This window comes from Anguilla anguilla, chromosome 5, assembly GCF_013347855.1.
Source record: "Anguilla anguilla isolate fAngAng1 chromosome 5, fAngAng1.pri, whole genome shotgun sequence".
Lineage (NCBI taxonomy): Eukaryota > Metazoa > Chordata > Actinopteri > Anguilliformes > Anguillidae > Anguilla > Anguilla anguilla.
Window position 1 is genome coordinate 17,891,865 of NC_049205.1, and position 25,784 is coordinate 17,917,648.

The following is a 25,784-nucleotide window of genomic DNA, read 5'->3' on the forward strand; positions in this document are numbered from 1 at the left end:
GACACGGGGATGCATTGTATATTGATCATAATGACATAAAAACCGTATATAATTGACAAATATTAAAAGTTCTGATGGCCTTTGGCAACAAGACACAGCGCGACATCAATTACGCTGTAGGCGGATTTAAAGCCAACGATATGCTGTAGATCGAATGCGTAGCCTGGACTTGGAGCTGAATAAGGTTTGGAAAGTCTACAAACTGTACACCCTATATTATTGTAAATGTGTCTACCTTCGTTTAAATCGTCAGTTTTTTCCCCTATTGGTCGACAGGTTAGAACTTCTAACATGAGGTTTTTAGTTGGGAGACGTGGTCTAGCCCAGACTAAGCAACTTCCATTAGGCTAGGCTCATCTGTTTCATTCAAAAGCCAATTAAAACAATGGCTTAGGCTACACGTGCAATGATAGATTTCATAATCAACAACGCATTAGAGCGCCACCTACATTCGTCAAATTGAAGTAACATTTATTCACATTTGTCAAGAGCCCCGTTCGTTGTAACATCTGTAATCCGCTACACTATATTGTAGGCTATTCCGGATCCATTCAGAATAAATTGTTCACATGCACCATGAAATATGATGGCCGTTGATATTCATGTATGGTCTTCAGAGTAGGCTAAGTCCCTTGTGTATAAAATTTACCTAACTCTATTAGATATGCACACGTTTGCGTTATAGACTGTTTTGTAGGAGAGTTGTGCTTTTTAAATTCGCAACCTAGCGTTTTGCCATTCGTTTATCTTCTCAGAAACTTTTCTTTAAAGACCTGGCTGTGATTTTCAGTCTAGAAGTCGCATTAGCTTTAAGACTTTCGTAATTGATTAAAAGAAATGGGTCTCGCTTTCGCTACAAAAATATAAAGAAGCAAGATTCGGTTTGTGGTTACCAGAACAACGTGTTCCAAATAAGAATACTGAATACCGGGTTAACAGCGGAATATTATTGTGCATGTAAACGTAGGCAACTCACGACTGGCAATTGTGTATTAGTTACTAGGAGGAGCCTGGGGGGGGGGGGGTCTTGTAGAACAGCAGTTCCTACTGACATCATCAGCACTCACCGCCTGATTCGGGCCAGGAACAATATCAGAGAAGCCAGAAGCTGTAGTTAGCTTGCTAGTTACCTCTCATGTTCAGTCGGGCTATGGTTGACGTGCGGGATTTACAGTTAATAAACACTAAGGGAATTGGAAGAAACCATCTACTTTAACCTGACCACGTCCCAGAACTAAAAGGTCGGTTCGAAAACACAAACTAGCCAGCTGTCGTAGCTAACTAGCGTGCTACTTCCCATTTGCGTCCTGCTGGAGAGGCCTGCCTCTTTCGTTCATCACCGCCCTAGAGTAGGAAGCTTTTACCGAGATTCTCAACTGTTTGCTGGGTAAGTGTGGGTGTAGACCAGTTGGTTATCTATCGCAGTGTTTCAGTGAATTCAGTTTATTTTTATAAGAACTAATAGTTTTTAAATATACATATTTTTACAGTAAGTTAAATGAATTTCAAGCCAGCAAGCTAACTTGGCTAAATTAATGAGCTGTCTGCTTTAATCAGCACTAGTCTAGCTATCTAGACTTACATAGACGGGTAGGTTGGCATGTGGCTAGTTAACTAAATTAGCTAACTATCCGAATTGTATTTTTCTGAATTTGCTGATCGATTTTAAATGTGCAATAGTTTTATACTATCTACTTGGCTTCTTAGTTAAAATAGATGGTTAGTTAACGTGAGTATGCAGCTAGCTACCGATACCTATCTTGTTAATTGACAACATAGCTAATAGATAACAGTAATGAGTTTTATTATCATGTGAATTTGCGAAGTAACTAACTTTGGTAATTTAGCTGCTTTTATTGTAGCTGCATTATTGACTAACGAGATAATTATCAAGTTGTTGGATATCACTTAGGAGTTAGATTTATATAACTAGCTACTATATTACTACAATAAGAATTGTTACCATTTGGAACGAATGATCCGTTTCACTAGTTACTCAGTATTTCTTTTCTAAGACATTCAAGTAGCGAGTATGAGTGGAGTTGCTAGACATTACGCCCTTGAGTTTTAAAAAGATGCGACCAATCTAACCTAACTAAGATTTTTACTTAACTAATGTTGGTGAACGAACTAGCTGGGACATACTTGTGTCACTATTTTGAAATTGTGTCGTACAGAATCAGTGCTCTGCGTCTGCCAGAAGTGTCTAATATTTGAATCGGCGTATCTGACCAAGAGGCAAATGCTTGCCGTATGTTATTATTTTCTTACACTGGCGCAGCTTTTTTTTAAGGTCCGCCTGATGTGCAGCCCCAGCGACGATGCTTGTTGACTCTGCAGCACCCGCTGCGTGGCCCGCTGCTCAGCTGCCAACAGTTAGCAGTTGCACCATGCCTGACTCCGCCTGGATCGTCACGAGACGGTTCCTCAAGTCCTCCAAATGATATGATCGTAGCCGCCTGGATTGCATTCTGTGCCAGCAGAAGCCTTGCGCGTGGTCTGCTGCTCACCTTAGAGCAGCTGCACTTGCTACGGTTTTGGGAGCGTGCCACCGCAGCCGGGACCATGGGCAACAGCTGTGTGTGCAGAGAAGACAGTGATGTGGAGGACGGACCGGCGCATCGCGGGCAGCTGAGACGCGTTGATCATGCAGCCGCAGAGCCACCGGAATCACGCAGTAGCCGGCCCCGGGACCCAGTCAGACCGCCTCGGCGCGGCCGTGGACCTCATGAACCTCGGAGGAAGAAGCAGAACGTGGATGGACTGGTACTGGATACCCTGGCCGTCATCAGGACACTAGTTGACAAGTAAGTGCACACCGAAAGTTTAGCGAAGGTACCCTATACTTGATTCGTTGCATTTTATTGCAAACCCGAGTTCACAATGAAATTGTACCATTCAAGTCGCACATGACATTCAATATTTGTTTGCAACCCCTTCAAAGAAACAAAATGTGACATGGAAAATGTTTTGAGTGGAGGTCACAGAGATGAAGGCCTTTGTGAACAATGGGAACTGTCAGAACTCATTTGTCATTAAGAAAAGCATTTTGAAGGCACTCTGTCACCCTGCGGAAAATCCAAACTTAATGTTTACCATGTGTCTCCATGTTTAGCTTCACATCGTGGTAATGTTTATTCATCTGATGTCAAACCAACAGGGCAGCATATGTCTGTTTTCATTAGCCTGGCTAGTGGATAGGTAATGTTTTAAGTAATACAGTGCTTTTATGTGCGTGCACACTTAATGGTCCATTGGTTAGGCATAACTTAGGTACTCCTGCTGGGTTTGTCTGTGGGTAATTGCATTCTCTGCATTCAAATTAGTTGCTTGTGGGGTGCTGTTCGCTGATTTTTCCGTTAAGCGCAGACCAACCAGTTTCCAGCCTAGCTGAAGTCTCGGCAGTGCGGTGCACACCGACCTGCGTCTGCACTTCCTCCCGGCAACCTTGCCCGATTGCAGCAGCCTGTGGGAAGTGTAGTCTGAGGCTTTGTGCTGTAAAAACCAGAGTGGGCACAGCCAGGTGTGCCCAGACAGCAGATTTCAACAGGACCTCTCAGGAGCAAACGCTTCCCAGCCAGGGCATCTGCTGCGCCGTGTTTCTCAGTGACTGTTCCGGAGATGTTGCAAGAATAACTCTTTCTGCATTTTGGAGCCTCCAGCTACTACCCGGCTAGGTTTTGGTGTTATGTGGGGGTGTGATTATTTATGATTAATCTGGAAACAATTTATTTTATTCTACCCCCCCCCCCCCAAATATAGAGGGCTTCTGTGTGATATCTACGCATACATATCGAAAGATGTTCTAAAACAGAATATACTTGTGGCTTCACAGACATTTAGGATCTGAAACATCATTATTTCCGTTTTAGTCAGACATAATGAGATGAGATTTATTGGACCCTGTGAGATAAATTATCTTCTGCATTTTACCGATGGGTTAGTTAGTTACTTAGTTACTAGTTACTTGGGAGCAGTGGCCAGCCTCAGTGCAGCACCCGGGGACCAACTCCAGTTCTGAGGCCAATGCCTTGGTCATGGACGATGGAGGATCTGGTCTGAGGATCGAACCCGGCACTTCCTCTTCGCGAGGTGTAACCACCGCACCACCGTGCCACTCTCTGTGTACATGGTTTGTCACAGTAGAGCCAATTTGAGTGGTGGTTACACCTGCATGTAGTTGTTTTGTAGACACTGTTATCCAGAGTGACATACAAAAGTGCACATGTAGGTTTAGTGGAAGATCAGAGGCAAGGTGGTAATGGTCAGTACATAAACCTACACCGTAACGGTAAATTCCATAGAAGGTGCAAGAGGGAGGTTGGGCATGTAGTGACTGGTGAGTAGTAGTGAATCTGAATGGTTTGGGGATATAGTCTTGTTTATCACAGGCAGTTATTATGGGTCGGTAACCCCGAATAAAGTTCAGGGTTTGTAGGGTGTGGAGCGGATCAGTCTCGTTGGAACATAAAGGCGGGTCCCGGCTTGAAAGGGGTGCCCGTTCCCCACCGGCCCAACGATCAGGACAGTACAAGGGCGCCGTGATTTCGACAGGGTCCCGCCTACGCCCGCCCTGTCCGCTCCTCAGAGAGCTGGGCTCGGGGCTGCCGGGGCCGGGCCGTAAGGAGAGACGCCGAAGCTCCCCGCTGAGCTGACCCTCTGCATTTTTTAACCGGGAAGCGTTTTAGCTATTCATATATTCACTGCTTTTACTTATTCATCTCCAGCGCCGTAGCCACCGGGCTGTCACAGAGCCTTTAGCTGGCTTCATGTATTTTTAAAAGGGCCCAGGCCGGCCTCCGTGCCAGCTGTTGCTTCTGCTGGTCTCCGTACGCGCACTACGCACACCCACGCTGTAGTCGGCTCTCTCGTTCATTGGACGTACGCGCGCGCGCGCACTGACACGCACACACAGACACACACACACAGACGCATGCACACATACCAGTTGACACCCGTTTATCACACGTTGATCTGACACACAAACACCCATACCTTTCTCCCCTCTCTCACAAATTTAATTGGGCTCCTTTCTCTCACACGCACACCCACATTTGCAAGCTGTTTTATGGGCCTGCAACCGCACTCAGTAGCTCACGAAACGGCTCCGCTGTGTCAAACCAAACCATGGGCACACGGGCATACTCTGCAGCTCATTTCTGTTGCTTCTGCTCTCATGGACGGTCACGTTCTAGAAGCTTCAGCCCAGGGCCTCCTGCGTCAAGAGAAAGGGTGTCACCAACAGTGACACGTCTCCCCGCTCTCTCTCTCGTACGCGCGCACACACACACACATCATATGTTTATTTTCGGAGCCAGCTTGCAGGCTCCCATTGACCCTTTTCTAACGTTGTATATTCGGTGTGATATGTTGGTAAAAGCTGCCTTTCTGATGGCATCTCGTTAGAGCAGCGCAGGGGGGCCAGGGAATGGTGCCCCACGGGCCCCTTGCCTTCCCCCTCGCCCTCGTCCTCGTCCGCGCGCTGAAAAATCAATCCATCACCGCGGCTCTGCATCGCCTCACCTCTGTAATCATCCTCGGTGCGACGTACCCAAAGGAGCCTCTGATTCACTCCTGTCTTGCTGTCCTCGACAGAGACTGCAGTCTGCTTTGGCCTCCGGTGAAATGCTGGTCTGATTTACTGTGGGGAAGGAGGCAGTTGCTGTGGTAATGGGGAACTCTCATAATGATTGAAAAATTAACCTGACCCAGTTGAAGGGTGGCCGTGATGATGCACTGTTTTCCTCTGATGGGCCATTGCCTTGGGATGGAGTGCTTCTCCCCCCCCCCCCCCCTTCCCCCAGGGAGCCATACTGGTTGTCACCAGAGTCTCGTCAGGACGAGTGATGGGCGGGCATGACGGGGCTGGGCCATTTCCCATCAATCCCGGGGCCTTTTTCCTGTTCCGCCGCTGCTCGGAGCCCAAGGGCTCAGAAACGCTCTCAAGTCCAATAGCGCCAGTAGGGAACCAGTTTCACAAACCCTAAAGGGGTGGAGCTATCACATCATCATCCATTTGAGCCAATCATAATGTTTGGGCATGGCAAATGGGCAGGGTTCTTTCTGTGGAGAGCAGGATATTGGCCAGAATAGTGTTCATTGTTCTCGGCTAGAAATAGCTGTTCAAAATAAGTATTGTACCTTACTGAACCCGTGTTCAGCAGTTGTCTACAACCATGAAATCCACTTTTTTTGTACGTCGCTTTGGATAAAAGCGTCTGCCAAATGAATGTAATGTAATGTAATGATATTGTCCACCCGTTAAGAGGTTTGTGAAAGCTCACTGTAACTCGAGAAATGACTCATTAAAATCCTGTTTCTCTCTTTTCCCCCCTCCAGTGACCAAGAGCCGCCATACTCCATGATCACACTGCACGAGATGGCCGAGACAGGTAATTAGGGCGTCCGTCTTCTTGTGATGTCATTACTGTGTCATTACCACGTAGCAATGGTAAACCGCTGCAGCAGTGTTTTGAGAGAACATTTGGAAGTGAAGGAGAGACTTTCTCTCTTGATGAATAAATCCATATCCATTTCCTGCTCATCAAGCCAGTGAGTCAAGCACATTCTGCTTCCGGAACCGAGCAGTTTTTTAAACTTCTGCGATATTGTAGTCAGGAGCGCACAGAATGAAAATGTATGTGCTTTTGCAGTGTAGAGAAAGCGAGGGCTTCTTCAGGTGGATTATGTTTTTAACGCTAAAACCAGAAAACTGTTTAAAGAAACCCTTTAGAAGAGTCCAGTTGTCATTGTCATGACTCGAATTTTGTGCATGACACAAGTATTATGCGTAGGTAATTATGTCTAGATATCGCATCTGCAGCGTCCGATCAGCGAGTCCTCTCAGTTTTTCCAGATGCGCTTAGTCATTTGACACATTGAGGAGCTCCTCCTCCTCACGAAACGAAGATCTGACGCGAGCCTCGTCCGCAAGCCGAGAAGCCGGCTCTGCTCCCTCACGCGATGACGCGCGGCGCCCAAGCCATCGCGTCCAGCCAGACCCGTTTCATCACAGCAAACAGGAGGATGCAGAGTCCTGCCAGAAAAAGAAGCTTTTTTTCCCTCTGGCCAATTAAAGCGCTGTAAAATTCATGTAGGAAAAAGACCGAGCCATGCGAGCGTGCCAGCCTGCGGTTCTGAGCATGATATCACGATTTAAGGCCCACAGGATGTGGGGTGGAATGCCCCAGTCTTGCAAGCGTGTGCTTGATCCCAGTGGAGTGGAGTGGAGGAATGCTCCTGACGTTTGTAATGCCCTCTGCCAGTCGATGACTTGATTGCCTTTTAATGTTCTAGTGGAGGCGGACCTTCACTTTTATTTTCCGTTCTGTTATATTGCGAATTGGAAGTCTGAGGCTGGGCTCGAGCTTTAACACTTTCAGGTGTGAGATCACAAATATGTAATTAGAATGTTCTTAGCTGAACGTTCTAATGCTGATGTAACAATCACTACTGGTAATTGAAAGCAACGGAGTCCTAGAACACTGACTGAGAATTCTGAGAAAACATTCCAATCGTACTCTTCAAAGCCAAGATGTTAGATTGCAAATATGTAATTAGAATGTTCTTAACTGAACATTCTAATGCTGATTTAACAATCACTACTGAGGTGCGTTCAAGTTCAGGGAACAAGGCGAACGTTTGCAAACTATTTCAAACTTTTTTCCCGTTAGCTTTGTGTTCGCCGTGAACGTTTGCAAACATAAAAGAACGGTCTGAAAAGGTAGTTTGCGGTGAACAAAAATGGACGCTGGACTGAGGGAAATGTTCCCAGATGGGTATTTCAATTGAAGATGCCGATAAGTGTGATCAGTTTTTTCAATAATGTTATTGCTAACGCTGGCCAATGTTATTATTGTTCGCTAGCTAGCTATTGTTTTTTTTTATCATCGATGATCACAGAAGCGGCTGTGAGTACAAACACTCTCCTCGCCATGTCTGTTTATGTTTAATGCAAACAATTTGGAATGTTCGTAAAAAGCCGTTCAAATTGAACTGTTCAGAGAAAACATGTTCGCCACGAACATTCGCCTTCTGTTCGCTGAACTTGAACGCGCCTCTGGTAATTGAAAGCAAGGGAGTTCTAGAATGCTGGCTTAAAATTTTGAAGAAAAAAAATAAAAATACACAAAAAACTACTCTTCAACGGGTTAAAGGCCTGTGTCCTTACCTCCCAGCCACATTCCGGTCGGCTCTTCCCTCGTTTCTTTGAAGCCTGGTTAATTCATTAATGCGGGCCTTCGGAGATCGGGGCCCCGCCTGTGGATCAGTTACTGGCGGCAGCCTGAAGCCATTCCGCTGGCCCGCTCAAGGTTGCCCCGCCCAGACTCGCGTCGCCGAGCAGCTATGTTCCCGTCTGCCACCCCCCCCTCCGCCCCCCGGGGGGGTCAAGGCCTGGCTCCAGAATGTTCCGCCTGGTGTCTCCCTCGGGTAGGATGCGGCAGAGAATCTGAAAGCCTGTTCTAAATCGGGTGTTCTTGTGTGCGTGTGTGTGTGTGTGTGTGTGTGTGCTTTCAGGGTAAACTTTAATTTTATTTAATTTTAAATGAAATTGTTAACGCGTTATTTATAAATCCTGTGAAAGAAAGCCTGCCTGAACGTAGGAGGACATGATTTGTCAGGAAGTTACTGGGTAATTGTGCAACCTACACGCCTCTCATTTTCTGTCCGTCTCTCTCCTCTCTTTTATCCTATCTTATCTCTCCCTCTCTCTCTCTCTCTCTCATTACTGGGTGGAAATAATGTAGGAAGCATTGGGTAGCATTGCTTTAGAATGTTGTGCTCTTTCATTTGTGTGAGATGCAGCCCATATGTTAGTTGACTTCATTTTCATATTTGCAATTTAAATGGCACCCCCAGTTGTTTGATGCACACAGCATATTCTCTCTAATGTGCACAGGTTAGCATTCATTTTATCGGCAGGAATGATACTTTGAGCATTATTATATAAACCATCCCGCCCAACACACACACGCGCGCACACACAAACACACACACGCGCGCACACACACAGTACTGTTGCCAGTTGTTAATCTGTCTTTCAATTAGCTGCACTGAACACTGAATGTTGAATTTTATTTTTGCTCTTTATGTATTTGGCCAGGTAGGGTATTAGGTATAGAATATTTCAGCTGTCCAAGGACATGCCAATGGTGGAATGGAATGTTAAGGGCATTGGATGATTGGTGATGTAATAAGTAAGCCTTTCCCCCACTGGTATTGGGATGTAGGGGGGGGGCGGGGGGGTGTCAGTGCCCCTGTCGCATGTTATTTGTATGATCTCCTGTTCTTTGTGGGGGGGCCACAAGGATTCAGTTTGTTCCTGGAATGCAGCTGCTGTCGATATGGCCTTTGTGGAGTGAGAGAGTGTTTTTTCTCAGAATAGCTAATATTCGCCCTTGCTTCTGCTTTGGCGGCTCTCACAAGCCTGGCTTTTCAAACATCTGGCAAAAAGCAGGTGAACGCGAATCTTTTTCAAGGTAATGCTCATTATCTCATGCCATCTAACGGCGCCTGCGACATTTAGCTTTGTGACAGAGGGGAGCCCAAGCCAGGCCGTCGGCCCAAAGACTGGCTCAAGTAGCAAAACGTTGTTACTCCGGCCCTGATCCAGACAGATGGGGGTTGACATGGTGGACCTAACGAATGCAGAACCCAGCCTGCTGTGTAACTGATAGGCGGGTTAGACTTAACGGGGGAAAAGAGTCGATTCAGTTTTGCACAGAATAAGAAAATTTGGCCAGACGGGAAGACTTGATGCCTCATCCTCAACAGCCTCAAGTATTTAAAAGTCCAGTTGAAGAGGGCCACAGATGTGATTTCCTTTTGTGGATTCCTTTCAATCGACAGCCAATTCAGGAAACCAGGTGAAGGGACTTGTTCACATCTCAGCGACTCTAATTAAGCACTTGAGTGCAGGATATGACATTGAAGTCCCTGCTGTACAGAGATGCCTGGGGATCAATGCCTGCTTTCCACTGTGGTCATTCTCCCCCCGCCCGCCCTGTTTTTGTTTTTCACTTCGCACTGGGGTCACAATGGGCACGGCTGATCTGCATGCGGCTTGATCCGGAGATTAGCTCTGGAATATTTGGCCTGAGTGTGTTTACTCTACCAGGAGAACCCCAAACCCCAGGGGCACTCCCCTCCCCACACAAACACCTGCCATTTTCTCTCTCTCCATCTCTCACTTATTCCATCTCTGTCTCTCTTTCTCTCTCAGTCCTTAATTCTGTGTCACTCACAATCTTCACTTCAATCATCACAAATTATCTTTCTGTCTTTGTAGTGTTCTCTTTCAAATTTAGAATGTTTCATTGGCAGGAAGTACATTTGTAAATTTTGCCAGTACGTACAGCAATACATTTGGACAGGAACACTGATGAATAATCAGTAAATACTGTACATAACTTGACAATGGCAGCAGTCGTGATCATAATGTTATTCTGCTTTTGTGTCTATTTAGATGTTATGGTTCTAGGTTGGCATAGTTACCAGCATAGTTACTCAGTCAGGTTGTGTCACTGTTGCTCATAGAAGTCATAAGTGGATGCTTTTATGTTCTCTCACAGTCGGTCCGATAAGAACATTTGCAGCATTCGCGTCATGTGTTGAGTTAATGTTTTGCAGTGCCGCAGTTACCGTCCCCTTAACCTTTTCCCCCTGTCTCTCTTTATCTTTCGTCCCCTCCCCCCAGATGACGGCTGGCTGGAGGTGGTCCAGTCTCTCATTCGGGTGATCCCGCTGGACGATCCGCTGGGCCCGGCCGTGATCACCCTGCTCCTGGACGAGTGCCCGCTGCCGACCAAAGTGAGCGCCGTCCGCACCCCGCCAACGCCGGGCTCACGTTGTATCTCGCCTGTAGTCACCTCCGTGGAAATTTACAGCCGTTAGGATTGAAGAGGGCAGCACGCATGCAAATTAGCATCGAGCGTTACATGAACTGACATTTAGCAGACCCTCTCATCCAGAGCAATAAATGTACATCTTTACATCATATCCATTTATGTAGCTACATATACTGAAGTGATTCGGGGGAAATGTCTTGCTCCAGGGTACATTGGCTGTGCCCTGCCTGGTGGGATTTGTACCTGAAGCACTTGGGTTTTAAGCCTTGGTCCTTAACTTCTACACCAAACCCGTTGGTATAGGAGTTGGAGTTTGGCTATAAAAGTTCCCTCTTTTTGGGTCTTAAGCAGCTATATCAGCTCATTGAAGGGAGTTCGTTAGAGTTCCAGAGCCCACGCTGAGACTCTGACCAGTGTCCAGGCTGCCACTTGCGTGGAGTCGCTGCTGCAGTGTGAGAACCCCCCGCTTCTGAGACAGACTCGGATCGGTTTTCAGTAGCGGCATTTCACAGCGGTTTCTCAGCTGGCTTGGCGACGTTTAGCTGGCGGCGTCGCGGCTGGTTACAGTTAGTCCCGCCCTCTTCCCCTCCGAGCGAGCCAGTGAGTCACCGCACGCGTCTCCCTGGCTGCAGGCAAAGCTCCGCGTTCGCCTTCGCAGTTCCGAGCACTCGCGGTGCCTTCATCTCCCAGAGGCATCCTCTCCCTTTGAGATGAATTCCAGCCTGCCTTATGTCTGCCATGGTTTACGTAGCTCTTTACAAACAGGCCACTGAAAGTGGTTGTGTTTCTTTTGTCTGAGAATACAGTCTTTGGAGAGTTTTGTTGCCTATTTCCTTCTTCGCCCTCCTCCTTTTATGAGTCGTTCATAAAATGATTTGGCAGCGTTGGCAGTTATCGGTTAGGTTTGTCATCTGCACGGTCTAAGTGCTTTTAAACATTTGGTTGTGGGGCTGCGGGGAGTTTTTTCATCTGTGAAATACATTCCTGTTCCTCTTCAGTTTTGGGCAGTCCAGAAACCATCATATTTGTCACTATAAACCTGTGCTCTTGGCTAAAGAAATGATGTGTTCAAATGGTGTTGATTAGTGATGAATAGAAGGCAATTATATATTCATATTTTCTAGTACAGTGGCCCAGCTCATATAAAAACAGGTGTACAATAAAAGTGTTTATACTTTCTTATAGGGCTGGGTTCCACCATTCTATGTATAAAAAACAAATAGATTCAAAATATGTGGGTAAAGACTTCACTTTCAGCCAGCTGTGTTCTCTGTCTACAGGCACACGCAGTGAGTGAGAAATAATACATATAGCTGAGTGCATTCAGTCAACCCATACACAGTACAGCCAGAATCAAACTGACGCAAGTATAAGATTTGGCTTCACTGCTGAATGTATGTGTATGGGTTGCCTGAATGCATTGGCTTATTTTATTATTTCTCGCTCACTGTGTGCAAGCAGGCGATAATGCAGTCATAGTGATTATGCAAAATGCCATACCTGTGGCAGAACGGCAGCGCGCAAGTCTGGATATGCGTACGGCTGGATCAAACGCAGTGATTCATGGAGTCAAATTACGTTAGATCGGAGAATTGCACCGTATTCAACTGCTAAAAAAATTTGTCTAATTTTTATGCTTGCGTAGTAAATACGCAAACGTTGGCTAGATATTGATCGATAAATGGCTAGCTATCTAGCTTAGTGTAGATGTGTAGGCTCCGCTTTTCAGTACCACCTGTTTAGCAAACAAAAACAACTTAGTCATTACTCTATAACCGTTTTCATTGACCTTCATCAATATAGCTAGCTATTTAACAATAATAATAATAATAATAATAATCAAAGAATAATCAATCAATCAATCACTTTTAATGACCACATGACCGAGGTCGGTCGAATTTGCTTTCAGTCCATCATGGTGGGAAGCTCAATACAGCAGTGTCAGTAACATCAAACATAGATAGACAATAAACAAGGTAACTCGTAACTAATATTTTTACCCAAAAAACGTAGCCGTACTTCTTCCAAGAATATACTTGGAAAGTAAATAAAGTTAAAGCGAGGTTTGAGAAGAGAATCCTGCCGGCCATTAGAATAGAGAAGGAGCAGAGTAGCCCCATTCTGTCGGTCTGACTGCCGTGGCTCCGCCTCCTCCTCAGGACGCTCTGCAGAAGCTGTCGGACATGTTGAGTCTGAGCGCCGCTGTGGCGCGGCAGGACGCCGTCATCCCAGCCAAACACCGCAACACCACCGCCGTGCTGGGCTGCCTGGCCGAGAAGCTGGCTGGTGAGTCCTCTGAACGTATGCGCCCACACACACACGCACACACACACACACACACGCACACATACACACACACACGCCTACATATACATACTTAGGCATACACACACATGCTCACATACACACAAACACACACACACACACACACACACACACACATACACACAAACAAACACACACACACTCCTACATATACATACTTAGGCATACACACACGTGCTCACATACACGCACACGCACACACAAACACACACACGCGTGCGTGCTTTCATACTGTATACATATGCATACACACACACACACACAGATACAATTTCACTTGCAAATTCATCCACCCTCACACATTCACACGTACATACTCACACACCGAACTTTTGCTGTTTTCCTGTTTACATGGCAGATGGCAGAACAGTGAAAAGCAGCATGTTGTTTTATTTTATTAATTTTTCTGCGTGGCGCACCACACACTCCAGCGCGTCGGCAGAGGCGTTCAGGTCACACGCTGCACCTTGCCCCAGTTTGCTTTAGCAGAGCCCCCTCTGGGAGACACGAGCGACGCCCTTTCTCAGAGACACCTGCGCGTAACGCACCAAATCCCCAGCGCACTCTGCGCAGAGCTAGCTGGAGGTCAGTGAGGGTATGGCCTTGAGGTTCAAATAGGACGGCATAGACGGCGGAGACGCCGGTCGCTTTACAAAGCAGCCGGGAGGCACGGTGAGTCGTGCGGTAGAAGCACCCGCCGGCGCTATGTGAAGCGGCCATCGTCTGTTTATTATTAGCTCTACAAGGACGATGAGATGGAAGTTGGAGGCGCAGGTTTTTTCTTTTTTCTTGTCTTTTCGTTCGCATTATTTTTTCCTAAACGTCTGGCTTCTGTCGATGTTCAAACCCGCGCTGCCAATTAAGAGGACTGACATTTTAAAACTGAGTCGGGGGCATCTATTGTCTGATTCTGCGGCTGACTCACCGGCGGCAGAGCTCGTCTCCCCCGTCTCCTCGTTCGTCACTCCGCCGAAGTCTTGGCAAACTCGCCCTTGGTCTCCTGGTCCGCGCTCTGTGACAACCGCGGAAACTTCTCTGAGCTTCTCAACCCCTTTTTCAGGGCCCTGAGTTTTCTGTGAAAGACGCATCCGTGCTCCAGAGCGACTGCGCTTCCGCAGTCCCCGACCGGACTTTTTCCCCAAGGCGCGCAGGACTGCCTGCCGCCGTGGGCTATGCGTGGCAAATTGTGGTCACTCACTCACTCATGGACAACCTGAGAGGGACGTTTGGTGGGACGCATGCGCAGGTGGTGCTTCGTTTAGTAGGACGCATGCGCAGGTGCATCTCCCAAAATCACCACTTCGAACAGCACAAGATTTTTAACTACTGCTTTATTGCTTAACTTTACTTTAGCTAACCCTAACATTTTAGCGTTTAGCCTACTTTAGTTAACCTAGTTAGCGCGTACCACCAATACAGATGTGTGGACAACAAATAACATTACAGAGATGAGGACATAGCCATAGCTATATAGTTAGCCAAGTTTTACTCATGACACTTTGTACAGGTGCACCGTGGGTCTGGACGGTTTCGTACTTGTTACATTCCAGTTTTTAGGCATTTATTCAGAGTGACTTGGAAAACTTGCATTATTACATGCTATCCACTCATACAACTGGATACGTGACCAGCCTTGCGTTAAGTACCTTTTTGTGCCCTTGCTCTGTGGTGCAACTGAAGTGCCCTGCTTGGGAATCAATCCTGCAGTGTCTGAGTTTCAAGGCCAATTGTGACTGAGGTGAAACACCAAAATCAATTATCAGTGTTTGAATATGCTGCACTGTTGACTTTTTTAACCCTATGGCCATAATCTGTTTAGCCCCATGTGCCCTCTCATCCCTTTCCCTCTATGGTTTTGCAAGTTCTTATGTGGTTAAATGAACACTGCGGTGCTGAGTGCTGTGCTTTTGGACCCGTGTTTGTGACCCAGCTCTCTCCCTTTCTCTCTCTCTCTCTCTCTCTCTCTCGGCAGGTCCAGCGAGCATCGGCCTGCTCAGCCCCGGGACCCTGGAGTACCTGCTGGAGAGCCTGGTGAGTGAGCGCGCGCCGCCGCTAGCCCGGGTCTGTCTGCTGTGGAGAGGAGCGGTGAAGCGCTGGAGACCCACGCTTTTACCGCCCGCTCTGACTGGACCTGGCCTCACTGATTTACGACCGTGTCCCTGACCGCCCTTCCGATTGGCTGACTGACCCGTCCCTCTCTGTTCCCAGAGTTCCGAGGCCCACCCCACCGTCATGCTCTTCGCTCTCATCGCCCTGGAGAAGTTCTCGCAGACTAGTAAGTGCGTGCCCAGAACAGTGTTCATTTCTGCATTTCAGTTTCTCTTCTATTCTCCCTGCTTTTTCTTTCTCTTTCTGTTATTCCCTCTGCCACTCATTCTGCAAGGAAAGGGTTTGCATGAGGGCACTCTTCGGCTTCACTGTTAGGATGAACTGACCCTTCTACTGACTGCCTCGGGAACCCCTCTGGGACGTGTTGTACTTGGAACATTATCCCCTCTCTTGGGTTTGGGCAGTAGGAAAGCAAGCTTGACACGTGGTACTAAATGGTGGATTGTGTTATAGCTCCACTATGTTGTTTGCTGAAATTATGTTTCAATTTATCAAGCTTTTTTTTGTAACTAGTGTATATATTGATTGATTTTTAATCGCTTACAACTTAGAAACATTGAACAACTTAAATAATAAAATACATTTTGAAATCTATAGTAGAGTACTCAGTCAATTTCCACCATTTACACTGTAAGTGTTGAAAGGAGATGTTGCAATGCAAAGAGTTGAAGAGTTTACAGCCTCTGGGAGTTTGCGATGGAAATTCATCTGCTGAGCAGTAGGACAAACAAGGCTTTAATTCTCAAGTGATCAATATTGGCCAGTGCAGTTTCTGCGCAAGAATATGAAATGAAGTATCCATTAAAATGAAGCTTATATTTAGTGAGTCATGCGTATGGTGGTTGGTGTTAATTACAGCAGAGCCCTGTTTACTGAGCTAGTGGTGGGACTGAGCTGGGTTTAATGGAGACGTATGGCACTCTACTGCACATTAGCGTTCAGCACGGCGAGGTTAAGGCTCCGCGCCCTCACGCCTAGAGCTCGGATAGCTCCAGGGCTAAGAATGACAGGGTTCTGTCAACTTTTCTCCAAGCGTTTCTTATCTAAATGAGAATGTTCTCGTGTCATTTATTAATGCAGTCTGAAGTCCAAGGCTGCGTAAATAATTAAGCGTCGGGTGAATCAAAACACAAGGTAATACGGTGAGCTCCGTAACGTTTGGGACAAAGTTCAAAATCCTGAGTCAACCTTTGAATTGCTTTTCCTGGGTTGATGACGGAGGAGAAGGCTTCTTTTGTCGTAAACACAGGACCACAGCTAGAATTTTAAAAATCCTGCACAGTATGCCTTTAAGGCAACTAGCCTCCAAAACAAGTGGGAACTGAAGCGTAGGCCTGGCAAAGCACCACCAGAGAAGATACCAAGCACCTGGCGATGTTTGTGGGTCACAGACTTCAAGCAGTCCTTAAATGCAGAGGATATGCGACAAAGTACTAAATATGACTAGTTTAATTTGCATAACATTAATAGGTCCCAAACATTATGGTGGCCTGAAATGGAGGGGCTATATATAAAAAGTGGTGACATTTCTACATAGTGAATCCAAAGTGTGTAAAAATACCCTTAAATTTAACCACACGTGAATTGTTTGATTATAAGTCTAAATTTTTACAAAGCCAAATCAAAAAGTATATATTTGTATTTGTCCCAAACATTATGGATGTCACTGTACACTTAAAATGTTATTTCAAGTATCTGTTAATTTACACAAGAGTAACATTGTAGAAACAAGAACCTGCCAATTTTCACAACATTTTAATGTAAACTCCAGGCCTTGCGAAGAAATGCAGACGGCTAACTCTGGTGTTCTGCGCTCGTCTCAGGTGAGAACAAGTTGACAGTGTCGAATTCCTGCATCAGTGATCGGCTAGCTGTCCTGGAGTCCTGGGCCAACCACTCAGACTACCTTAAACGGCAGGTTGGGTTCTGCTCTCAGTGGAGCCTGGACAATCTCTGTGAGTCTTTCACGCTTCTGTCTGTGTGTCTGTGCACATGTGCGATTGAGGTGTGTGTGTGTGTCTGGCTGCATGTGTGTGTGTGTCTGTGTACATGTGTGATGGAGTTGCGTGTGTGTGTTTGTGTGTGTGTGTGTGTGTGTGTGTCTGCTTGCGTGTGTGTGTCTGTTTGTCCTTTTGTGTGTGTGTGTTTATTTTGGGGATGATGAATTCTCATACGTGTATGATGGCTGCAGGCAGCTGATGTGGAGGGGGGGGGGGTGTTGAGTGAGTTGTCGTGTAGTGAGGAGATTAAGAGATTTGACACCCCAGTCAGTACCCCCTCCCCTCCCCCCTCCGTAACAAAGTCAGACACAAATGACACACAACACTACAACAGCAACAGAAATTTAAGCCAAGTACTTATTTTTAAAAAACAGTTAGATGCTCCTGTGAGCTGTGTAAGCCTCAAACAATGGTTCTTACCATTTTCTTCACAACATCGCGTGCAGCACATGCTGCTCAACCCTCACAGGGGATCTTGTGTGCTTTGGTTACATTTTCTGACATTGTAATGTATTAATACTTCTTTGGGAATTATTTCATATCTTGGAACATTTTTAGCGTATCTTTGCCTGTCCCTGACGGTGGCTGGTGTTTTTTCGTGACTGTTGTGGCCCCCCTCTCTGTCTCCGCAGTCTTGAAGGAGGGGCGTCAGTTCACCTACGAGAAGGTGAACCTGGGCAACATCAACGCCATGCTGAACAGCAACGACGTCAGCGAGTATCTGAAGATCTCTCCCAGCGGGCTGGAAGTGAGTGCGGCCCTGTCTCCCTCCTCAGGGATGTTCCGGAAATTTCCGGAGAAGTCAGGAAATGTATTTTTCGGTCCATGAATTTATTTATCTTTTATAAAGTCCACTCTTATCTGCTTTTATTGCTGGCATATAACATTTACTCCTGCTATTAGCTGGTAGTATAAAATGAGCGCTTTTAATTTGCATGCTTATGACATGCCCAAGTCTTCCTACTCGAGACAGTTATGGTCTGAAATTCAGGATTTCCGGATTAGTCGGGAACGATCGCATCCGCGCGCCACCGCCTCTCTCTTCCGCCTCTTCTCTTCCCAACTCCGCCTCTCTTCCACCTCCACCCGGCTGACGGACATGCTGTCTGACTCACTGGCCCCGCCCCCACTCTGATTCTGCAGACAGAGCCTGACTCAGTGTGGATTTGCCTGTGTACTGAGTGTCGTACAGGCGGCCTGAAATTTGTTTTGGGGGTTCGGGGGGGCCCCCCGCAGTGTGGAGAAGCTTTCATTTTTTGGGGTACTGCAAGCAGAAACAGAGCTTACCACGGACTGGTCAGCCAAAATTTCCTGTGAGATCTTAGAGCAAGTACCGCCACAACCTCCTCCTGCTGGCCGGGCCGGTGTTTGGGGTCGCGGTTCCAGAACTCAGCCCAACCATCTGCTGAGTAATTGGAACCTAAAACAGAGACCGGGTCAGGGGCCCGTAGGGTTATGTGGAAGAAAACTCAGTTCTGACTCTGGTTCGGAGGCTGGTCCAGCAGAATCACATCCATTAAAGCCTATGCCTGCGGTGAACACGTACACGGTACATTCTGCAGTCTTCAGAGTTCACCTGAAGACAGTTGGTTCATTCCCTTTTTTATGCCAGTGATTTCTTTGCGCAAACGTTTCTTTAGTAAATCATTGGTTATCCCGTGATCTGCTTACTTCAGCTTGACCAGCTCCATGTCTAAGGTAAGTTTTTCAAGGAGTGCATGAGAAAACAGAGGCCGTGCTCTAGCACTAGCTGGTTGACCCTCGGTGCACTGCGGCTGCCTAGTTTCATATCTCAAAACCTCCCACACCCAGCATATTGGAAATCGCAGGAGTTCTGGTTTTGCGCACTGCCACAAACAAGAGTTGTGTTTTTTTCAAACTTGGACAGTTATGAAAGCACGTCCTTTTGACGGTTCCCTGATTTTGCATTCTGTGTTCTGTCATTGTGACCAGACCTGTGTATGACCCACTTGGGATTTTAATTACATGGTAACAGTTAGCAAGTAGTCATTTGTTTATGCAACATTAGGTAATCGCACAAAGAGCCCCTTGAAATAAAGCGTGGCCCCTGTGGCTTATGTTTATGTATGCTCCTTATGTGGTTGGGTACAGTATGTGCTTTCTGTTAGAACTGGATAGAATATTGGAAATGTTTTAACTGTTGCGATGACAATACAATTTAGAAACACTGATGCACATCTGTAGCACACCTTTCTCAGCTAAAATATACATAAGAAAGAAGAATGTTGTTTTGAATGTTGGTGAAAATTGATACTTCTTTCCATTAAAAATTTTTTTCTAAAAATTGTCTGTAACCTGCAAGTGTCTTACTGGTACCTGAAGTGTTGAAGTTTTCTAAACGGTGCGAGGGCGGTTTTGGACTGTTTGTGTACACGGTGCACCGTATTTTGGGGTTAACCCCATACCCCCCCTGTCTCCCCAGGCGCGCTGCGACGCTTCCTCTTTCGAGAGCGTGCGCTGCACCTTCTGCGTGGACTCGGGGGTGTGGTACTACGAGGTGACCGTCGTCACCTCAGGGGTCATGCAGATCGGCTGGGCCACCAGGGACAGCAAGTTCCTCAACCACGTACGTGACCTAAGTGTGTGTGTGTGTCCCTGGAAGTGTGTGTGCGTGTGTGTGTGTGTGTGTGTCCCTGGAAGTGTGCGTGCGTGTGTGTGTGTGTGTCCCTGGAAGTGTGCGTGCGTGCGTGCGTGCGCATGTGTGTGTGTGTGTGTCTGTGTGTGTGTGTGTGTGTGTGTGTATCCGTAATTGTGCGTGCGTATGTCCCCATAAACATTTCGTTTTTTTTTTTTGTGTATGTATTGTGCATTTGCCTTTGTGTTGCGTTGTCAGAGTGATGCGCTGGCATTTTTGTGTGTTATTTTGAGTTGCAAGCGATATATAATACTTCTAATAATATAATACTGCGTGTGATTGAGAGACAGGATGTTTAATATCCGTTGGTGCGTGAAGCGGAGAGATTTGTAGAGAGATATGATATCTTTGAGTGACTGGGAGAAAATGTGTGTAATTGCTGTTTGTGTGTGATCGGGAGAAGTGTGTGCATGAGATGGCGGTATGATGTAATGTTATGATGTAATGTTATGATGTAATGTCTCTGCTTCAGGAGGGCTACGGTATCGGGGATGATGAATTCTCATGCGCGTACGACGGCTGCAGGCAGCTGATCTGGTACAACGCCCGCAGTAAACCACACTCCCACCCCTGCTGGACGGAAGGTGCGTGCAACCCCAAACTACGTCCCCCTCGCAAATCACACCCAGGATGAGTGCTTCCATCTGACAACCTTCAATTCTTCTGCTGTGTAAAGTGCTTTGGGACCGTTTGTTCCCATGGGTCTACCCAAGCAGGTTTTTGTGCCAAACCACACAGACTTCCCCAGATTGAAATGTTGGATGCGATCCTTGTTTCCCGTGAAGTGGGTGTGTTAGTTGTGTGACAGAGCCGTTCCCCCGCCTGCAGGCGATGCCATTGGCTTCCTGCTGGACCTGAGCAAGAAGCAGATGGTCTTCTACTTAAACGGGCACCAGCTGCCTCCCGAAAAGCAGGTCTTCTCTTCTACCACGTGAGTGGAGCCTGAAATTTCTTTCTCCCCCCTTTCTCTCTCTCTCTCTCGCTTTGTCACTCTTGCTCCCGCTTCGACTGGCCAGTAGGGGGCACTCTTCTCTCTGGACCTCGTAGATAATCCATTACCTCAACACAGTGATGGAGGCACCGTGCTGTAGAAGGTGTCATCCTTCAGAAAGGACATTAAGCCTGACTCACTACGGTCATTTAAAATCCCGTGGCACTTTTCGAAATAGTAGAGATGTTAACCCCTGTGGCCTGGTCAAATTCCCACATAAACCGTCTCTACATGTGGCCACCTAATTTCCCCTTGCATCTCATTGGCTACATTATCCCGTATGTTCCCCGCCCACTTTGCTTCCCTAGGTTGACCTGCGTGATTAAAAAATGGCTAATTACAATGAAAATCCCACCCTCTCTTTGTTCCATTCTCTGTCCCTCTCATTATTCTTTCCATCTATCTCTCCCACACTCTTCCTTTTGTTCTATCTCCATCTTTCTTCTTCTCTCCCTCCCACTCCCCCTTCTCCCTTGTGTATTTTAAGGAGAATTGGTCCTAAATACGAGTACAGGTATTACCATAGATTTATAACCATAAATCAGCTATAATGACTGTTATCATACAGTATTTTGGATCAATTACCATAGATTTATAACCATAAATGCATTGGTTTTCGTTGGCATCCACCCTGCCCTGATTCGTAAATGTGGTTTATTTCTCATGTCCGTTTCCCTTCGGCCCCGCCCTCTCTCCCGTCCAGGTCTGGCTTCTTTGCGGCTGCGAGCTTCATGTCCTATCAGCAGTGCGAGTTCAACTTCGGGGCCACGCCCTTCCGACATCCGCCCCCCGTCAAGTTCAGCACCTTCAACGACTTTGCCTCGCTGGCGTCCGACGAGAAGATCATCCTGCCCAGGTGAGCCGTTGCCCCTCCCATTCCCTGGGCCCAACCTGAACAGCCAATCCCTGGGATCGAAGAGCTGCAGGAGTATGCAGATTCCCAAATTGTACCATTCCGCTTTTGAAATAGCTTAGTCATGCGCAAACGGTTTTTGCTTTGCATAGTCACTCACTGGCACAATCTCACAGGCCTGTTTTGGGCCTGTCTTAATCCAGGCAGCCATACTGACATCACAACTGAAGGGTGAATAGCTGGGTTCTTGCAACCAATGGGGAAATTTGACTGGGTTGCAAAGCAATAGCTTCATCGACAGTTCCAGTGTGTGATGGGATACATTATTCAGTTTGTTTCTTAACCAGTTGATTAATCTGGGTGTTGTACTCCACGTTGCTCTCTCCTGCTGCTGTTGGGTCACCCAGCCTTGTTTTGCTTATGTTGAGCGAGCGCTGAGGGTTGTGGGAACCCCACCCACACAGCCGGTGTTACTGGTGATTCTGGGGCAGATGCTCGATGCTGGAAACGCAGGTGTTTTATAGCAACTGTCCTAGGCCTGTGAGCCAGTTAGCTGGACGTTGCAAGAGCTGGTTCACGGAAAGAATGGGTCACAGTGAGACAATTGTACAGAGACTTAAGGTGTCATTCGTATGATTATATTAATAATAGCTGACATGTTAGGTAAGTGATTGGGCTAATTAAATAATTAGGAGCAGAAGTGGATACAGCCCTCCCAAGAAGATGGGTTCACCTCCCCTGGTGTAAACATCAAAGGCTTTAATCATGGTCCCTCTTTGCAATCTAATTGTAACTGATGACAAAGATGCAATTACTTGCATAAAATGGAGGCTGTGTGTAAATGATGAGCCTAGGTGGGTTGAATGGCCTGCTGTCTTCATTATACATTCTTACTGTAGCTTTTGTTTGGACGTTGATGTCTATTGATGGCGCGGTGCTGGATGCTCTGTAGTCAGTAGATAATGGATGGGCCGGGAGTGGCTGGATGGCCTGTTCTTATGCTCTGTGCTGCTGCTGTCTGAAGCTCCGCCCCTCCGCTGCGTTTCAGGCACCGCCGCCTGGCTCTGCTGAAGCAGGTCAGCATCGGAGACAATTGCTGCAACATCTGCTGTGACCTGATGGCCGACACGGAGCTGCGGCCCTGCGGACACGGGTACGAGCCGGGGGGAGCCGTTTTAGGGTCTGGGGGGGGGAGGGGGGGCTGCTGATGTACGGGGGGTGTGTCGGGAATGCGACTGGCTTTTCTGGCTGAGATTTCTGTTTAGTTGCTTTCTGACAGCGTAGCATTCAAAGACCCTCATGTTCCAAGTCCTTTGGGTGCGTGTGTCTGTGTGTGTGCGTGTGTGCGTGCGTCCATGCGTCTGTCCGTCTGTCTTTTCCTTCCTTCCCTGCTTAGTCCTCTGCTTCCGTTTCTACTATGTCACAGTGCTGTAGACTGTGCTGAGCTGTTACCCATGCGTGCGTCTCTCATATCCTTCCCCCTTCTCCGGCAGCGGGATGTGCATGGAGTGTGCCTTACAGCTGGAGACCTGCCCGCTGTGCCGTCAGGACATCCGAAATCGCGTCAGGCTCATCTCGCACGTGTCCTGACACACGCGTCGCCCAGCCAATCAGGGGCCAGGATAAGGACAAGGCCGAGGACACGTCCCCCCCTCTCCCCCCGCGACTGTCGCCGCTCAGACCCTGGCCCCAGACGCGTACCACCGAGAGAGCGAGAGAAAGCCAGAGAGAAGGAAGGACAGATTTGATTTCTCCCTCTGAGCACCCTGCAACACACTCCCTGAGCACAGGTTTGGGAAGAAGAGAGCGCGTCCAGCTGGCTAAGACCAGAAGTATTCCAAAGAGCGAAGGATGGGAGGAACTCCTGCTCACAGCTCGCCTGCTCTGCTCCGCCCACTCGCAGTCACGTGCCTCGCCCCTTTCCCCGCCCCACACTACTCTCTCAGATTTCGTTATTATGCAGACCTTCAGGTTCAGTGTTAACATCTGTTTTTTTAAAATCAGATATTTTATTCCAGCAGTTGAAAGTGGAACAATAACAAAGACTGTTCTCTCACTTCAAAGATCCTGCAAGGCAGTGCCAGTGCTAGTCTTCTGACCTGAGGGACACGCCCATTTTAGTCTCCGCCCCCGAATACCTGTTCCCTTCTTTCTCTCATTCCCCACCTACATTAAATGGGTTTGGAGTCATTCCTCGACTTTCTGCTGAGCGGTTTGGGTAAAAGACGAGTGTGTGCAGATCAACATATGCGATTGCTTAATTGTATAGAATGAATGAAACCTGTTTGGTAATAAAAGCTTGAATTAAAAGAAGAAAGAAATTCAACATTGCACAGTAGAGATTGTGGGAATATTTTGATACCAAGGGTGATTAAGATGACATCATCTCTTGGGCTACATTCCGTGGATGTCCCTCAGAAGAAATTCCTGAATCCCCACTTACCCCCCCCCCCCTTTCCCAAATGCAGCACTGTCTAAAATGGGGACTGTACTTGAAGGAGCAGGTGAGGTCATTATTTGACCTCGTTTTGGGATCCCGAACCTCCCGAAAATGTCTTTACACTTATTGCCACAACGCCAACCGCAGCGAACCAGTCACGGCATCAAGTCAGCAATCTCAGCATATGCAGTAAATACCATAGATATCTTTGCAAACAGGTGCCTGTGTTCAGTCAAGTAGAATTTTTTTTTTTTCCTTCATGAAAATTTTCTGGTCTGGTTTTTTTTTTTTATTAGCTGTAATTCACCCCTGTTGTAGTTTTCTGTCAAGATGTTCATTTTTATTTACAGACAATAAATTTGGGTTCCCAAAGTTAGGTTGTGTGGTCACATTCATCTTCATTTATTTTATTTGAATACGTTTTATTTTAATAACCGTTTTGGGTCAGCAGCAGGACCACAATGCCCAGCAGGCTGAGCTTGTGCACAGGGTATGCATTGAAAAATCCGAATGGCTAACTGAACTCATAAAATGTACATTTACTGTGTCCGGAGTTCCAAAGATCATAAAATATTATTTTAAGGATGAGCTTGAACTTATTTCTGGACTGTGACATTTGTAAGAAGTGGTGTGTTAAAGGGTACTTTGGAAATTGCAAGATTATTTATTGGTGGAATCAAGTGTAGTTTGTGGAATGTTGTCCAACTCCTCTGACACAATTGCTTGGAGACTGGATTCTAATTGTTGGGTTTTTTAAATCTTTTTTTTTTCTTTAATCGTCATTATGATAACCTTTACTTTTGATTAAAGCTGTTTTACTGTGCAAAGTCCCTTGCTCTTGTGTTGTGAGTACTGGACCTGAACAAATTATTCAACGTTGGATTCTCCAGTGATAATTGTAATCCAAAAAAGAACCTTTTTGCCAAAATGTAGGTACTGTTCCACGGTCAGTGCTTTGGGACAGGATCTGTCAGCCCCTTTCCCGATGGTGTTATATCATCTTTTTGTGACATTAAGCCTATATTAGTCGCTTGAATTAAAATTTTAAATTAGGTTTTTTTTTTTGTCATATAAGCCACAAAATTCATATCCCCCCTCCACAGGAAGATTGGGGTTTGGTATTTTGAAGACTGTTGATTACCTAGTTAACATTGGCTTTACATTTGAACCAATTAGTGGTGTGAATATTTGGATTGATCAAGCCCTAGTGTTGGCTCGATGAAACATGTCAACAGCTTGTCTGATGGAGGGAATATCTGTTGGCTAAGGAAGTTGGCAGTGGGCATTGCTTGGAGCACGACAGTAATTTCTGGCTGCTCTTTTTGACTGGCAACATTGTTTGACCTTGCTGTTGTGGAAAGCTTCCTGACCTCTTTTGCTCGTTTTGCTTGAAGTCTGCTTTATCAGAGGGAGCAGATCAGTAATGCCGGTCTAGGATCCGGTTTGCCCTGTCTATATCCTATTATATTCATAGTGAGCTCAACAGTAATACTGATCCTAGATCAGCACTTATACTTGGATTCTTCATCAACGTAAGCCCTGTGCTGTTAGTGAAGGGGAAAG

At 46.7% G+C, this 25,784-nt stretch overlaps 1 protein-coding gene across 4 annotated transcripts; it reads left to right on the forward strand.

Moving 5' to 3' along the window:
* The first annotated feature begins 1,033 nt into the window (after positions 1 to 1,033).
* rspry1 (ring finger and SPRY domain containing 1) lies at positions 1,034 to 25,048 on the forward strand. 4 transcript variants are annotated; one of them, XM_035419813.1, is made up of 15 exons: positions 1,034 to 1,387; positions 2,282 to 2,807; positions 6,340 to 6,392; positions 10,697 to 10,809; positions 13,007 to 13,133; positions 15,145 to 15,203; positions 15,381 to 15,447; positions 17,105 to 17,236; positions 17,914 to 18,029; positions 19,725 to 19,868; positions 20,410 to 20,521; positions 20,766 to 20,868; positions 21,632 to 21,784; positions 22,830 to 22,934; positions 23,275 to 25,048. In XM_035419813.1, exons 2-15 carry the CDS (start codon positions 2,446 to 2,448, stop codon positions 23,369 to 23,371), a joined length of 1,743 nt encoding a protein of 580 aa, XP_035275704.1. In that variant the 5' UTR covers positions 1,034 to 1,387; positions 2,282 to 2,445; the 3' UTR covers positions 23,372 to 25,048. The 4 variants fall into 4 exon arrangements, with proteins under 4 accessions (XP_035275704.1, XP_035275705.1, XP_035275706.1 ...); XM_035419814.1 differs by having other exon boundaries at positions 2,294 to 2,807; XM_035419815.1 differs by having other exon boundaries at positions 1,034 to 1,241.
* The last annotated feature ends 736 nt before the right edge of the window (positions 25,049 to 25,784 follow it).

Excerpts from the sequence above, each read along its gene's own strand:
- rspry1 (XM_035419813.1), top strand. The coding sequence starts at position 2,446 with ATGATCGTAGCCGCCTGGATTGCATTCTGTGCCAGCAGAAGCCTTGCG. Across the intron at positions 6,393-10,696 it reads GCACGAGATGGCCGAGACAG|ATGACGGCTGGCTGGAGGTG; the intron begins GTAATTAGGGCG and ends CCCTCCCCCCAG. Across the intron at positions 22,935-23,274 it reads CTGCGGCCCTGCGGACACGG|CGGGATGTGCATGGAGTGTG; the intron begins GTACGAGCCGGG and ends CTTCTCCGGCAG.